A 17,338-nucleotide genomic window follows, 5' to 3' on the forward strand; every position below is an offset into this window, starting at 1 on the left:
TTTGCCCTCATCAGTCAGGACTCAGATTTTTCAGTTACATAGTTCCATCATCTTCTAGGACCTTGTCTTTTCTCTGAATTCAGTTGTTGGATGAATAAAGAGAGAAGGTAGAGAGGAATACATGGTCTCTTTTCTGGGCCAGGCTGTAGGGTTTTTCCTCCCTTCTGTCTACATTTGAAAAATCAGGACTCAGTCACCTGACGACTACACCTGTCTGCAGGAACTTTGGAATGTAGTCTGACTATGTGCCTTGGAAGAAGAAATAGAATTTGGTGAACACAGAGTAGACCTCAACACAACAGAGAGGTGGTTTGGAGGATTAAGTAAGATTATATATAAAAGAACTCAGAAAGGTCTCTTGGTCAATAAGTACTAACTCTGGACTGTTATTACTGCATTCCTAACTAGGCAAGGTCTGTCTTCTCCACTCAGCTTATACTGGATGGAGCAGAGAAGGCCAAGGCAATGTCTCGTATCTGCAGGGATGACTATAAGGAAAAAAACAAAAAAGAAAGAGAGAGACCTTTAAAGGTGTTCATGCCCTTTGCCTCCTTTAAAGGCATCTTATTCCCAATTCATTTTGGATGCATTTTATGTAATAGAGAAGCGTGGGCAAGGAGAAATGGCTGTCTTTCAGAGTATACTTCCAAATCATACCAGTTCTTTGGGGCCATAATTTTCCAGCATAAACTCATTACTATTAAGTTATTCCTTACCTATATGAAATTCTGAAAGAAGCTGAGGTTCACCAGATTGACTCTCCCAGCTTCCATAGTTTCTTTGCAACAGTATAAATAGGATCATACCAACATCTGCTATATCCTCCACTGTCTTTCCATTGAATTTAGAATTAAATCCAAATGGTTTATACAGCATCAGTATCTACCCTCCAAATTTCCCAGAATCAGCCCCTGCCTCCCTCTCCAACTTCATCTTGTTTTATTCTGTCTCCTGCTCCATGCATGCATTCATTCAACAGCTATGCACACAGTCTCTATTCTAAGCTCTGCAAACACAGCAGTCAGAAACATCCCTGCCCTTGTGCTGGGGGTTTGCATTCTAACATGATTCAGTCTTAGGGGACTTCCTTAAACATACTCTCTTCCTCTGTGGCTTGGTGCTAGATGTCTTCTCCCCTCAATTCTTTTTATGTAAGTCTATTTAGAACAAGCCTGATCCCTTGGCTTACTCTCTAACACAGAACCTTGTGCACATACTTAACAGCATTTACCAATCTACAAAATCCTCTGGCTTGTTTGCATGCATTTATTGTCTTTCTTTACCACCGTGCAACACCCATGAGGGAAAGGTCTTGTTTATCTTACTCACTTTTGTATCCTCAATACCTATTTGCCCGGCAAAAAAACAGAAGCTCAACAAATATCTGTTGGGTGAATTATTTAACCAATGAATGAACAAGCAGTAACCAGCCCAACTGCCCAGTTCAGGGAGAAAGCACCAGCCCTGATTTCCTTCCTGGGAGCCTGAGCTCATCTGTGTCCCTCTGATTGTTGTTTTGCAGGGAATGACGCCACTCCACTGGGCAGCTTTCCACAACCGACCTCAACACACCCAAATGCTGTTAAAGAAGGGGGCAGACCCCACCCTTGTGGATAAGGACTTCAAAACAGCTCTCCACTGGGCAGTTCAGGTGAGAGATTGACCAGTAGGCCCATCTCTAGTTTATATGTATAAAATAATATTAAAGATTTTCTAAGCAGGTCGAACGTGAAGGATGGAATTATCACAGGCACAAGGCCTGGTGTGGATATGACAGAGCAAGTAGGATGTACTCTGTCCTTCTCCGCTTCTTTTAAATCCAGAGAGGCAACAAATCTGTCACTTTAGAGCCTCTGCCTTGCTGTCTGTCTGTCTGCCGGCTCCCCACCCCCCTGCCCCGTCATACACAAACACACACACACACACACACACATACACACCCCACCCTCTCTTTCTTCATCTCAGTGCTTGCTGCTGGCTTAACAGTAACCTTCAAAGGATTACTGGGACAACCCCTTCAGTGTCTTTGAATCATGACTCCGACTCTCTTTCTTCTATTAGAGTCCTGCACAGAGGCCTCATTGCAGGTGATCCTAAACTCTATTCTGAACAGTGAAAATAGTGGCCCTTGATCACAGAAGGGGGTCAATGCCAAAACACAGAACCAAATGTAAAAAGACAGAAATCAGAGTAGACCTGCAAAGTCTTGAGTCCAAAGAGGGTAAAACAGAATGAGGGAAAGAATGGCAGCTAATGTGTACAGCAGTGCCTTCCATTTTCAAGGGGAATGATTACCTGGTGTAATAAATTAACCAAGAAGTTATCTGTTCCCTCCTTCAAGGAGCACAGAGTGCAGTCCTATGCTTCCTTTAACAGACGTGTGAGACCACTCTGTCTCTGGATGCGTAAACACAGACTTCCCTGCTGTTATTTCCATTGACCCAGTAAAAGCACCCTTTCAAAACTGCTGCCAGCATCCTTGTGAGAGTCGTTTCTGTGGTCCTGACTCTGGTTTCACTCATTGTTTTCATATGCCAAGCGCAGCAGAGGTTGGCACCTGGGACTTTCAGGACTGACACATGTGCCTGGTTAAGGGGAAACAGAAGTGATTTGGAAACTGCTGTTTTTGTCCCTCCAAACTTGGCTTCAGTTACTCTGCACCAGAGCCAACCTCAGGCTAAATTGCAAAGTGAGCAAGACTTGTTTTTGTCATTTCCACCTGCCCTTAGCACCCTCCCACATACTTTCAGTATCTAATCACCCCCCAGGCCCGCCCTCCCTGCCAGTCTGTGCCCAGGGTCCCCAGAGCTGGCGTCTAGCTAATCACAGGCCACCACTGTAGCAGTGGCCTCAGAACCTGGCTGACTCTCAAAAAAGTGCCCCATGATGTTGGTTCTCAGCTAAGGTGAAAGTGGCATCAGGATCAAGCATTTTCTGTATGGTCACCCTCAATACCTCTGCATTCTGATTCCATAGTTCTGGCATGTATGTGCATTTTGGAAAATTTCCCCCAGGTAATTCTGACTGACAGACCTCTCCCTCCCTCTCCTCCAGCCCCAATTTAGAGCTGCTGTCCTAGACCTGGCCTTGCAAGGAAATCACTAACAGTACTTGTGACATTACAGATTCCCCGACCCCAACTCCAGACCTTTTGAGTCTAATTCTGTGGGGATAGGACCACTGTTCTGATCCTCTGAAAACCAGTTTTGCAAAACTAAAAGGACAGCATATTCAATTCAGAAGATATGAGTTTGTATTGACAGACTTGGGTTTAATCTGAGGAGAGTCACCAATGCCTGCTTGGCTTAACTATCTAGGTATCTTTGGGGGGTATGAATGAGGCCAGGCATATGGAAGTGATATGGAATGTGATATGGAATTGGAAGAGCTAATTATTTTATTCCTGATTTCTTCCCTAAAATTGTGGTTGTCGTACCCATGCCTTCATATCCTGTCTCTCTACTAAATGATACATCTTTCAACCTGCTACTTTCATTAGAAGTCACCTGAACAGCTTTTAAACAAGACTGGTGCTCAGGACCCAAATATTTAAGATTCTCATTCAGTTGTTCTGAGGGAGAGCTCAGGCATCAATATTTTTTAGAGCTCTCTCCTCTGAAAATTATAATGTATAGCTAGGATTGAGAACGACTATGACAAATGAATCAAATTAATACCTTATCCACTTCTAACCATGATGTTTACAATTTGTCCATGAGTGTATAAACGTAATACCGCCCTCATTTATTTATTCAATCACTTAATAAATATTTCTTGAGCATCTACTGTGTTTCTGGCACTGGTGGTGAAATTATTAACAAGACAGGTACCTTTCTGTACTTCCACAATTGTATGCAATATCGTATGTGTAGTTGTGTGAGTATGTTTGCGTTCATTTTAATGAGGAAGGAGTCCACTCCTTTTTTTTTTTTTTTTTTCAGTTACTCAGTGAGAATCAGTGACTATCCCTGAAAGGTTAAGGATCATGGCTTTGCTCCACCCTCTTTGCTCCCTTCTCTGTGGTTAGCAGTGAAATTCAGAAGCATTCATTCTGCTCTTCACATGGCAAAGACAAAGGGTAATTCCAAATGTCAGTTGAAATCATGATTACACTCGCTTTCTTTAGACTTCTTGTTCATTTATAACACAGGACAGCATTGTACTCCTTACAGTTTTTCCACATGAATGATTCTATTTCCCATTGTCATTTATTCCTTTTGATGAACTTCCTGTTTTTCTGTTGAACTATATAATGAGATCCTATTTAAAGCTATAGTACCTTGAAATAATAAAGCCTTTGTATTTAGCCCAGTTAACCAAAGCAGTAAATCATTAAAACATCAGGTTCAGAAATATGCTGGTTAGACTTCTTGCTCCCGTGTCTTAGGTCCCTTGGTAGCTGGTGATCCCCTTCAAGAGGCCCATCACTGTCTTTCTCACTCCCCTAACTGCTGAGAAGATGCCACTGCTTGACTGTACCTGGGCTAACAATGACCAGGGTTACATCCTCCCCATGACAATCACCCCAAATGGCATCTAGTTCCTTAGGGATATGTCCCTTATCTACCTATGATGACACCAACTTATCAGGAGTCTAGCCTGGTATCTCCCTGCCTCATCTCCCTTTCATTCCTTAACTAGACATAAGTTTATTCCTGAGTTCCTTTCCCACTGTTCCTAGGAGAGCTTATCAGCTCCTGTGGCATCAACTACCATACAGTTCTGAAGAGTCTCAGACAATAACTCCAGCTATGACCTCTCCTAACCAGAGACCCACATTTCCAGCTCTCCTGAGCATCTCCCCACAATTTCCCAGATACTTCAAACTCAATATAGTCAAACTGAATCTTTAATCCTACCTTCCTGTCACACATCTTCATCCTCCCAGTAGCCCAAGCTGAAGACCTCTATATACTATATATACGAATACCATTTCCTTATCACCCTTCACATCCAGTTGGTTATCAAAACCTCTCAATTCTATCTCCCCTCAACTTTTCCCCCTCCTTTCTATCCTCACTGTTCAGGTCAAGGTCCCAGTAGGAAAGAGATGGAACACTCAGATGTGGATCATTGAGGAGAGCATCATGAAGAGACTATTGGCACATAAAATATGAGCAGGTTGTCATTAGTTCATATGGGCCTAAAGAGCATGGAAAAGAGGGATTGGCTATGAAGACTTTTTATTTTTATTTTTAGGGGATTAATTTGACTCACAGTTTCAGAGGTTCAGTCAATGGTGGGCCAACTCCACCATCTGAGGTGAGGTGAGGCAGAACATTAGGGTAGAGGGCATGGCAGAGGAAAGCAGCTCAAGACATAGCAACAGGAAGTAGAGAGAGGACTCCACTCACCTGGGAAAAAATATTAACCCAAAGGCACGTCCCCAGTAACCTGCTTCTTCCAGTCACACCCCACCTGCCTACAGTTACCACCAGTTAATCTGTATGAGTGGATTAATCTACTGATTGGGTGACAGCTCTCATAATCTAATCATTTCACTTGTAAACATTCTTGCATTGCCTCATGCATGAGCTTTTGGAGTCACCTCATATCTAAACCATAATATTTTGCCCCTATACTCCCAAAACTCATGCCCATCTCACAATGCAAAATACATTTAATAAATTTCTAAGCGGTCCCAAAGTATTAATAGTTTCAGCATTAGCCCAAAGTTAAAAGTCTAAAATCTCATCGGAGATTCAAAACAAACTCTTCAACCGTGAGTCAAGATCAAAAGCAAGTTACATATATCCAATCTATTATGGCACAGACTAAACATTTCCTTTCCACAAGGAAAAACAGCAGCATAAAAGAAGGGATGGAATCAAAGCAAGAACAAAATTCCACAGAGCAAATAAGTCTTGTAGTTCCACATCTGGCATCTGGAGCACACGGCATTGTTACCTCAAAAGGGTAGCTCACCCCTGTGGCCTTGCTGACTTTAGCCCATATGGCCTCTTTCTTGGCCTGTCTCTGTTCAATTCCTGCAGCTTTCTATGGTAGACATTCCATGTTACTGGCATCTCTTAATTTCAGGGGTCTCTACTGCATCTTAGGTTTCCTTCGTACATCTTGACACATTGCCCTCACAGGGGTTATTGGCAGAGATTATTCTTCACATCCAGTTGGTTATCAGAACCTCTCAATTCTACCTCCTCTCAAGTCTCTCCCCTCCTTTCTATCCTCACTGTTCAGGTCAAGGTCCCAGTAAGAAAGAGATGGAACGTCAACTCTGCTCCACTTTTCCTGCCTCTCATGCTTTCCTTTGAAACCTTGGTGGAAACCTCCATGACCCCATGACTTTAGGATTCCTGAATTTCTGTAGAACCTACATCATGTGATTTCACAAGCCAAGGTCTTGTGCAATCTTGAGCAGTATCCGAGCATCCTGGGGCCACAACTGCAGCAACCTCTGAGTGCCGGGTGACTAAGCATAAGGAAACAAATCCTTGCACCACTCCCTCTTTCCATGGTACCCCCATGGTCTTTCTCAAAGGAATTTTTACTTTTACACCCTTGAGCCTGAGTAGATTTGGTATTGCCAATTTCTGAGATTCCCTCAAGCCATCTTTCTTATTGTTTCTGAGTAAAATACTTAGTATTTCTTTATAGGCTGTAATCTCTTTAATAACCACAGCTCCTTAGCCCCAGTTTTACTTGCACTTTTCTGGCCAGACTGCAAGTCTTTCAAATCTTTCTGCCTCTTATTATCACAGTAAACTTTGCAAAAAGTCACCAGCAATATCCATGCCACCCTCAAATGATGTGCTGCCTTGAGATTTCCTCTGACAGTTTAATTAGTCCATCACCTTTAAATTCAGCCCCACAGAAATTCTCAGGACATGAAAAATAGGCAGTTTCTTTATCAAAATGAAACATGAATGGCCTCTAGTCTAATTTTCAGGAAAGTCCTCCTTCTCCTCTGAAACCTCATGAACACAGTCTTTACTATCCCTAGTTCTATAGGCATTCTGGTGTTTTGAGCTTTCATCAGAATTGATCATTAAGCTCCACTTAGAATATTTTAAAGATTTTCCAGCTTGCATCTCTAAAAACATCTCTAAACTTTTCAAAAATTCTTCCCTCTCTTAAACTAGCTCCAAAGTCTTTTGAACCACATGGTCAAGTTAGTCACAGCAATTAACCTTAGTCCCAATTTCTGTTTTAGTTAGCTTTTTATCACTATGACCAAGAGACTGACAAGGACAACTTAGAGGAGGAAAAGGTTTATTTTGGCTCATGGTTTCAGAGTTTCAGTCCATGGATGACTGACTCCATAGCTCTAGGCCCAAGGTGAGGCAGAACATTGTGGCAGAAGGAAGTGGTGGAGAGAAGCAGCTCAGAACATGGCAACCAGGATACCAAGAGTGTCTACAAAGTCTCATTCTATTTTGGGCTGCTTTAACAGAATACCAGACAATGGGTAACTTATTTTTAAAGGAATTATTTCTCACAGTTCTCAAGACTCAGAAGTCCAACATCAAGAAACCTGCATCTTGTGAAGGCCTTAATGCTGAATTATTCCATGGCAGAAGGCAGAAGGACAAGAGAATATACATGAGAGAGCAGATGGAGGGAGTTGAGCTCATTCTTTATAAGGATGTCATTCCCACCACGATGAGACTATTCCTGAGATAGCAGCATTAATCTATTTATGAGAGCAGAGCCCTCATGACCTAATCATCAATCTACTTCTCAATATTGTTGCATTGAGGATTATGTTTATGTTTTTTTTTTTTCTTTTTGGTACTGGGGATTGAACCCAGAAGGATTCACTTAACTACTGAGCCACATCCCCAGACCTTTTTATATTTTTATTTAGAGCAAGGTCTCACTAAATTGCTGAGGCTGGCTTTGAAATGGAATTGCATTTTCTGGAATTACAGGCATGTGTCACTCTGCCCAACCTGAGATTATGTTTCTAACACATGAACCTTAAGGGATACATTCAAATCATAGCTCTAAGACATAACAAAAGCTATAGCTATAATAATGCACCTTAACAGAAACTGTAGCCCTTGGTAGAACAACAAAACTAGTTTAGCAGGAAGAGAATTGAGGGATAAATACTCCAATCTCTCTTTCCTCCTACACCCACCTTCAGTCAATGCCACCCACTTGCCAAATCCAACCAGACGCCAAAGGCCAAGGAGACATTCTGATGCAATTCACAGATACTGGACGGTGGACCCAAATGAGAAAAGAATATATGGAAACAATTTAGCACACTTCCATAGACCACGCTTGTACCTTCTCTCTTCTGAACAGTTACAATAACTGGTATTCCTACTTTCATCACATCCCTTCTCTATATATTCTTATATTGTTATTGAATGTTTTCCAATTAACCAAAAAGACACCAATATAACTGTTAGTTTAGAAAAACAGTTATGATGACTGTTGGTCATTGGCTCAAAAATCCTCACTGAATTAATTTTGTAGTAAAGGGCAAACTCCTTAAGTCAGTACTTAACTGCTATAAACAACACCTCCACACTCTACCTCAGCCACCCACAAACCCTCCTTTTCATTCTATATAGTCTTATCCAATCACACTGAGTTATCATTAACCCCCCAGTCCATCATAGAGATCCTTTCTATCTCCCCTCCCCCAATTATTCTCTTTTCTTTGGGTGAAGTGCTTCTTTCTTTTTACATTCCTCACATCATCTCTTCTACCTGTAGAATTACAGAATTTCTGCTCACTCTTTATTATTCCTCAAAGCCCAACTAAATGTCATTTTCTCTGTAAAGTTTCCTATCAGAGTTTTCCCATCCATGTTGTCTGACCAGCACTGTCTGGCACCTAGGGCTTGTGTTGCACTTAGGGAGGGATCTGTGTCTTCCCTTTTAGACCTTGTGCCTAAGAGCCCTGTGCCTTATTCATCTAACTGCCACTCAAGACCCAAAGCAGAGCTTTCTGAAGCTTAAGTCTCCAAAGATGTATTCACTGAATTCAGTCCCAAGAACAAATCCATGTCAAACTAGTGGGTTAATGGTTCATTGGGTTATATGTGTGGATATAATTTTAATTTAAAGATTATTTAAATTTTAATTATTTAAAGGTTATTTAAACTTAAAAAATTATTTTTAGAGGAGTTTTAGATTTGCAAAACTTGAGAAGAATGTACAGAGCAATTCTTCATATCCCCTGTACCCCATATGATATGCACAGCCTCATCCATTATAATATCTCTTACTAGAGTGGCATATTTGTTACAATTGATCAACCTATATTAGCACCCCAAATCCATAGTTTACATAAGGGTTCATTCTTGGCACACAGCCACCATTATAATACCATATACTGTAGTTTCACTGTCCTAAAAATTCTCTGCACTTTCTTTATTCTTCCCACTGTCTCCCCCAAGCCCTGATCTCCATATTTTTATTTTTTCATTTATGTTTCCTCCATGTCTTTTCATTTATTGTAGTGCCAACTAATATTCCATTGTCTGGATGTATCACAGTTTATTTGCCTGTTTAAAGACATCCTGGTTGCTTCCAAGTTTTGCCATTTATGAATAATGCATCTATAAATATTCATGTTCTGGTTATTTTTTAATATTTATTTTTTAGTTATAGATGGATGCAATATCTTTATTTTATTTTTATGAGGTGCTGAGGATCGAACTCAGTGCCTCACACATAGTAGGCGAGCGCTCTACCCCTGAGCCACAACCCCAGCCCGTGCTGGTTCTTATATAGACATAAGTTTTCAACTTCATTGGGTAAATACCCAGAAGCAAAATTGTTGAATTATAGGATAAGAGTATGTTTATTTTTGTAAGAAACCAATAAACTCTCTTCCAAAGTAACTGTACCATTTTACAGTCTCTCTAGCATTTTACATACCCTGTTGCTCCACACCCTTGCCAGAATTTGATGTTGGTGTTCTGGATTTTGATCATTCTTATAGGTGTGTAGTGGTATTTTTGTTTTAATTTGCATTTCCCTGAAGACTTCTGATTTGGAGCATCTTTTTATATATTTGTTTGACATTTGTATATCTTCTTCAGCGAGGTGTCTATTAAGGACTTTGGTGCATTCTAATTGCATTATTTGTTTCTTATTAGTAAATTTCACAGGTTCTCTGAATATTTTGGACAACATTCCTTTATCAGATGTGCCTTTGGCAAGTATTTTCATTCATCTTGTGTCTTGTTTTTTCACTGTTCTGACAGTGTCTTTACAAAGCAGACATTTTAAATTTTAATGAAGTGAACTTTATCAATTCTTTCATGAATTATACTTTTGTTACCATATCTAAAAAGATATCATCAATCCCAGCATCATTTATGTTTTGTCCTATGTAACCTGAACGTTTTATAGTTTCATGTTTTATGTTTAGGTCTCTGATCCATTTTGTGTCAATGTCTCTGAAGGACACAGGTCTCCTGTGTCTAGATTCATTTGTTTGCATGTAGATGTCCAATTGTTCCAGCATCATTTGTTGAAATGACTATCTTTTGTCCATTCTATTGCCTTTACTCCTTTATGTAAAGATTAGTTAACTACACACACACACACAAAGATTTTTTAATATATCTATTGAATATACATGCATATATTTAAATACATTGGGGCTGGAGATGTGGCTCAAGCGGTAGCACGCTCACCTGGCATGCGTGCGGCCCGGGTTCGATCCTCAGTACCACATACAAACAAAGATGTTGTGACTGCCGATAACTAAAAAATAAATATTAAAAAAATTATATCTCTCTCTCTCTCTGTCTGTCTCTGTCTCTCTCTTTAAAAAAATAAAATAAATAAATACATATGTATACGTGTATACTTTTTATTCTTTTCCATTAATCTATTTGTCTATTCTTTTGCCAATACCATATTGTTTTAATGACTATAACCTTATAATAAGCCTAAGAGTCAGTCCTCCAACTTAATTCTTCTTCTTTAATATTTTTTTGGTTGTTCTGAGTTTTCTTCCTCTCCATGTAAATTTTAGAACCAGAACAATATCCACAGAACAATTTCCTGGCATATTTATTGGAAATGCATTTAATCTATATATTGAGGTGGAAAGGACTGACATTTTGACAATATTGGATTTTACTAACCATGAGCATGGAATATTTCTCCACTCATTTCCTCATAATGCTCTTATACATATTTTGTTAGACGTATACCTGCATATTTTATTTTAGGGGTGCTTATGTAAATGGTATATACATTTTTGCCTTAATGCATTTCCTGTTACTATAATAATATCTGAGACTTAGTAATTAATTCTAAGGAAAAAATGGTTTATTTAGCCATAGTTCTGGAAGTCCATGAGCATAGTGCTTGGCTTCTAGTGAGGGTCTGTTGCTACTCCAGGAAGGGCATAGAATCAGAAGGCAGTGAAGCATGTGCAAAGAGACGGGGAGGGGGGAAAGAAGCTGACTCATTTTATTACAACCCACTCTTGAAATAACTAACCCTTTCTCATGGGAACTACATTTATCCTTTCATAAGGATGAACCAACCCGTCACATGACTTAAGTACCTCTTGAAGATGCCACCTCTCAATGCAATTACATTAGAAATTAAATTTCACTATGAGCTTTGGAAGGAACAACCACATCCAAATGACAGTAGGTTTTATTACAAACTCGAATTGTTCATTGGGGCTGTATAGGAAAATAATTGACTTTTGCATATTAATCTTGTAACCTGTGAATTTACTAAACTTGCTTCTTATTCAGGGAGTTTTATTTTGCTTTAGTTTTGTAGTTACTTCTTGTCTATCTTTCCAGGTTTTCTGTATAGACAACCCCATTGTCTGCAAAGAGAGATACCTCTTCCTTCATAATCAATGTGTGTGTGTGTGTGTGTGTGTTTTTAATTTCCTTTCCTTATCTTATTACAATAAGCTAGAACTTTGAGTACAATGTTAAAAAGGAGTAGTGAGTGGGAACATTCTTGCCATGATCCTGATCCTAATTGGAAAGTTTCTAATTCTTTACCACTAAACATGATGTTAAATGTGGGTCATCAGCCTGGGGATATAGCTCAGCTGGTAAGAGTGTTTGCCTCACATGCATAAGGCCCTGGGTTCGACCCCCAGCACCACATAGGTCATTTATGAATTTTTTTAAATTATTTTTTTAGTTATGCATGGACACAATATTTTATGTCATTTATTGATTTTTGTGGTGCTGAGGATCGAACCCTGTGCCTCACCTGTACGAGGCAAGCACTCTACCACTTAGTCACAACCCCAGCCCTCTATGAATCTTTTTTATAAGTTGAGGAAGTTCCTCTGTATTTCTAGTTTGTAATGAATTTATATCATGAAGATGTATTAGGATCCTAATACATCTTCATGATATTCTACATCTATTGATATGATCATGTGGTTTTTTTTAATACCTTAGCCCTTGGTGTGATGGATTACTCTCATTTATTTTCAAATGTTAAACCAGTTTTTTCATACTTGGAGCAAATCATACTTGGTCAGGGTGTACAATTCTTTTTATACATTGTTGTATTCAATTTACTATTTTTTTTTAGTATTTTTTCATATTTGTTCATTAGAGTTATTATTCGATAGTTTTCTTTTCTTGTAATGCCTTTGTCTAGTTTTACTATTAGGGTGATACTAGTTCACAGAATGAAGTAGGAAGTATTCCCTAAGCCTTTATATTCTGAAAGAGGTTGTGGAGAATTGGTGTAATTTCTTCCTCGAATGTTTGGTAGAATTTACTGATGGCTCCATTGGTTCCTGCAGCTTTCTCTTTTGGAATGAATTATTATCTAATGAATTATTGATTAAATTTATTTAACATATATAGGTCTATTCATATTTTCTGTTTCTTTCTGTGTGTATTTGTCAGGTTGTATATCAAGGAATTGGTCTATTACAAAAAGATTATCAAGTTGTGAACATAACATTCTTCATAGTATTTATTATAATTTTTATGACCATGGGAGCTATAGTGATACTCGTTCTTTCATTTCTGTCCTCTTTATTTCCTTAGTCTGATCAGAGGCTTCTAAATTTTATTGATCTTTTCAGTAAACTAGTTTTTGGGTTCATCAATTTCCTCTGTTCATTTCCTGTTTTCAATTTCATTGATTTATGTCCTAATTTTCATTTTTCTTTTCTCCTGCTTACTTTGGATTTAAAAAAAAAAACTTCTTTTTATAGTTTTAGAAAGTGGAAACTTGAATAATTGGTTTTTAGATCTTTTTTTCTTGCATTCAATGCTATAAATTCCCCTCTAAGCATTTCTTTTCCTGCATCCCACAATTTTTGGTAAGTTTTGATTTAATTAAAAATATTTTCAAAATTTCTCTTGATATTTTTTTTCTACATATGTGTTATTTAAAAGTATACTATATATGTGTTATTTAAAAGTATACTATTTATGAATTTTTCAGTTTTCTTTTTGCTATTGATATATAGTTTAATTCTCCTGTTTTCTAAGAGCATCCATTATAATTTATATTGTCTTGTCTTTACTTTAGGTTTGTTTTATGTCCTAGAATCTGGTTTGTCTTGGTGAATGTTCCAAGTGAGATTGTTAAGAGTGTGTTTGGGAGTTGGAGGTATAGCTCAGGGACAGAGCACTTTGCCTAACATACATGAAAACCTGGGTTCAATCCTAAGTACCATGAAAAAAAATATGTATTTTTGTTGTGCTGGATGAAGTGGGCCATACATATCAATTATATGCAATTCATTTCAACCATGTCCTAACTTATTTTCCGCTTGCTGGATTTGTCCTTTTCTGAAAGAGGTGTTGAAGTCACCAACTATAATAGTAAATATATCTACTTCTTCTTTCAGTCCTATTAATTTTTGCTTCATGTATTTTAAGGCCCTGTTGTTGGGTGCATAAGGATTATTTTATCTTCTTGGAGAACTAACCCCTTTATCACTTTATAATGTCCTTGTTTATCCTCAATAACTTGCCTTTCTTTGAAATTGGTTCTGCCTCAAATTAATATAGTGACTCCTGCTTTCTCTGGATTAGTGTTTTCATGGTAGATTTTTCTCCATTCATTTACTTTTAATCTATATGTATTTTTACATGTAAAGTGAGTTTCTGTGGACAACATATAATTGGGTCTTATATTTTGATCCACTCTGACAATCCTGTCTTAATTGATACATTTGGGTAATTCATGTTCAAAGTGGTTATTGATATATTTAGATTAATATTTGCAATCCTGTTTTCTATTTGCTACTTTTTTCCTTGGTTTTTGTCTTTCACCTTTTTTCTACCTTTTGTGCTTTTAATTAGTATCTTACACAATTCCATATTCTCGCCTGTCTTAACATATTAGTTGTAATTCTTCACTTTTTTCAGTGGAAGCCTTTTACAACAAATCCAAGTGCACTTTCAATTAACACTGTACCACTTCACAGTTGGTGTGAGTACTTTATAATAACAACAACAAAAAAATCTCAGTTCCTTCCACTCATCTCTTGTATTGTTGTTTTCATCCATTTCATTCATTTTTAAGCATAGATCAATAAATATATGTATCTATATAAAGATATATACATAATGATACATAATTGACTACTGTATTGCTATTATGATTTTGAACAAACTGTTATCTGTTAGGCCAGTTAACAATAAGAAGATTTAAAGTTTTTATTTTACTTCCGTTTAGTTCTTCTTCTGTGTTCTTCTTTCCTTTGTGTAAATCAGAACTTCTGGTTTATATTTTCTCTTCTAAGGAAATTCTTTTAAAGTTTACTGCAAAGCAAATTTACCAGCAGCAACAAATTCTTCAATTTTATTTGTCTGGGAAAGTATTTATGTCTTATTTGTTTTTAAAGGAAAATTTCACATAGTACAGATTTCCAGATTGGTAGGGGTTTTTTCTTCTCTCAGCTTTAAATATTTCACTCCATTTTTTTCCTTCTTGCATTGTTTCTGAGAAGTCTGATGTAATTCTTATCTTTGCTTCTCTATAGGGAAGGGTTTTTCCACCTGTTGACTTCTTTCAGGATTTTTTTTTTGTCTTTGATGTTCTGTGGTTGAAAAATACATGCCTAGGTATAGGTTTTCTTTATGTCTGTCCTTCTTAGTGTTTTCTGAGCTTTGGCATCAAACATTAATTTTAGGAAGTTTTCAGTCATTATTAATGTTTCCGTGACTTCTCCTCTTCCTATCTCTCTTTCTTCTCCTGGTATTCCAGGAGAATACCTGTATGTTATAGCCTTGATGTTGACCCACATTTCTTTGACATTCTGTTCTGCTTTTTACAGTCTCTGTTTTTCTATTTCAGAAGTTTCTGTGGAGAGATTCTTAAACTTACAGATCCTTTACTCAGTTATGTTCAGTCCACTAAATTCCATAAAAGGCATTCTTCATTTCTGTTAGTGGTTTTGATCTCTAGCATTCCCCTTTGACTCTTCTTTAGGAATTCCATCACTCTTCTTACTTGCCCATATGTTTTTGCATGCTATCATCTATTTTATCATTAGGGCCCTTAGCCTATTAATTATAGTTTCTTTAAACTCCCAATCTGATAATTCCAACATTTCTGGTCCTGATGTTTGCTCTGTCTCTTCAAATTGTTTTGGCTTGTTTGTTTTGTTTGTTGTTTTCCTTCTGGTATGCTCCATAATTTTTCTTGTTTGCAAACATGAGATGATGTTGTGGGTAAAAATAAAAGCTGCAAAGAGGCTTTCAGTTGTACCTCTGGACTGTGAATTTTACAAGAATATGTTGGGTTTGTTGTTTTTTTCCTATGTTTTTAGGTGGAACAGGAGGACTACAGTGGGCTAAAGCCAGGCATTTCCCTTCCCCAAGGTCAGTTAGGCTCTGATAAAACCATGGAAGGTGAGGCTCTGAGACTCTAATTATCTAGCTTCTCTTTAGTGCCCTGCTGTGTTTCAAAATGATTCCTTTCCTTCCCCCAACCAGAAGCCCATGGGAATTTTTCTCTGATATTTACTTTCAGAACCTAGTCAAGTTCCTGGAGGTAAAACTGACAAAAGTACAGGGCTCCCAGTCTGTCTGGGTCCCTCTGAAGTTTATAACTCTCTCATTTGTCCACTCGAAGCCAACAACCGTTCATCAACTGCAGTTCAGGGTTCCCTACCCCAGCACTGTCCTCACAGAGGCCTCTGTTCTGAGATGTCATGATTCCCTGTATATGCCTGTCTGCCTCTCCAAGTTGGGGGTCTGCAGTTAGCCCTGTGACCTTACTTTTTTTATGCATCTGAGTTCTGGGATAGCATTTTCAGCTTAACCAAGCATCCCAGGGTTATAGTGTTTTAACACATGGATTTTTGATAACAACAATATCAGGGCAGGGCAGTTTAGAGGGGCAAGTATCTACTGCCCCTCAAATTTCACCACTAATTCCCTTCCCGACTTACTAGAAAATAAGCTTATTTAAGATATCCCTAAGTTGAGCCGTTCTTTCAGCATACTATGCAAGGGAGGATGGAAAGAAAAGAACTGCACCAATGTAAATGACTATTTTATGATTGTTTATTCAGTATGTGGTGATGTGGTTAAGAAGTTTTAACACACACACACACACACACACACACACACACGGGGTGGGGGAGGGAGAGCTGATCTGTGCCAACTATTTGAACTGTGTCAAAATTCTGTAAATATAATTTAACTCCAAGTAAATTCATAATGCCAAAGGATAATTATAAATGTAATATGTCAGTGATCCAATTTTTAAGGTGAAAGAATGTTCAAGAGGGAAGGGACTACATAGTCACTTAAGTCCAACCCTTCAACTCCTATGTGGAGAAACTTGGGCACAGATAGATCATCACTTACCCAAGTGCACATAGTGCCCTTGAAGGAACTCAGGCCATAGGACTTCCAGTGCTTGATAAGAGAATGACTACAAAGTCACATGAGCTCAGGGTAAACAAGGAGAAAGTCAAGTTTACAAAATCCATCCTGATTACCCTGGGGGCAGACTCTGACCTGTGGTATTAACCAGAATTCCATCATTGTGACAAAATATCTGATATATGCAACTAAAAAGGAAGACAGTTTTTCAGAGATTTCAGGCCATGGTCAGCTAACTCTGCTACTTTTGCACCCGTGGCAAGGCAGACTGTCATGGCAAGAAGTATGTGGTAGAGCAAAACTAACTAACACATGGTGGCCAGGAAGCAAACAGAGAGAGGAAGGGCAGGGTCCTGGGATCCCCTTCAAAGCATGTCCCCAGTGAATCAACCTCCTTCCACCACTTCTCAGAAGTGCCACAGGCTGGCAATCAAACCCTTAAACATGAGCCTTTGGGGGATATTTCGGATTCAAACCATAACACCTTTTGGGGAAGCAGAAGGCTTCAAGGGCAAACTAAGCTGACCATATCCGCTCCCCCATGCTCACTTGTA

The 17,338-nt window shown here is 38.4% G+C and overlaps 1 protein-coding gene across 3 annotated transcripts in view; it reads left to right on the forward strand.

The window, feature by feature from the left end:
• Ankrd55 (ankyrin repeat domain 55) overlaps positions 1 to 17,338 on the forward strand; it is a 97,462-nt gene that overhangs the window by 50,926 nt on the left and 29,198 nt on the right. For all 3 annotated transcript variants that reach the window (XM_040272462.2, XM_040272461.2, XM_021722515.3), the window contains exon 7: positions 1,523 to 1,651. In XM_040272462.2, the coding sequence (XP_040128396.2) occupies positions 1,523 to 1,651 (129 nt within the window). The remainder of the gene's footprint in view (positions 1 to 1,522; positions 1,652 to 17,338) is intronic.

Source organism: Ictidomys tridecemlineatus, chromosome 1 (genome assembly GCF_052094955.1).
Source record: "Ictidomys tridecemlineatus isolate mIctTri1 chromosome 1, mIctTri1.hap1, whole genome shotgun sequence".
NCBI classification, from domain to species: Eukaryota; Metazoa; Chordata; class Mammalia; order Rodentia; family Sciuridae; genus Ictidomys; species Ictidomys tridecemlineatus.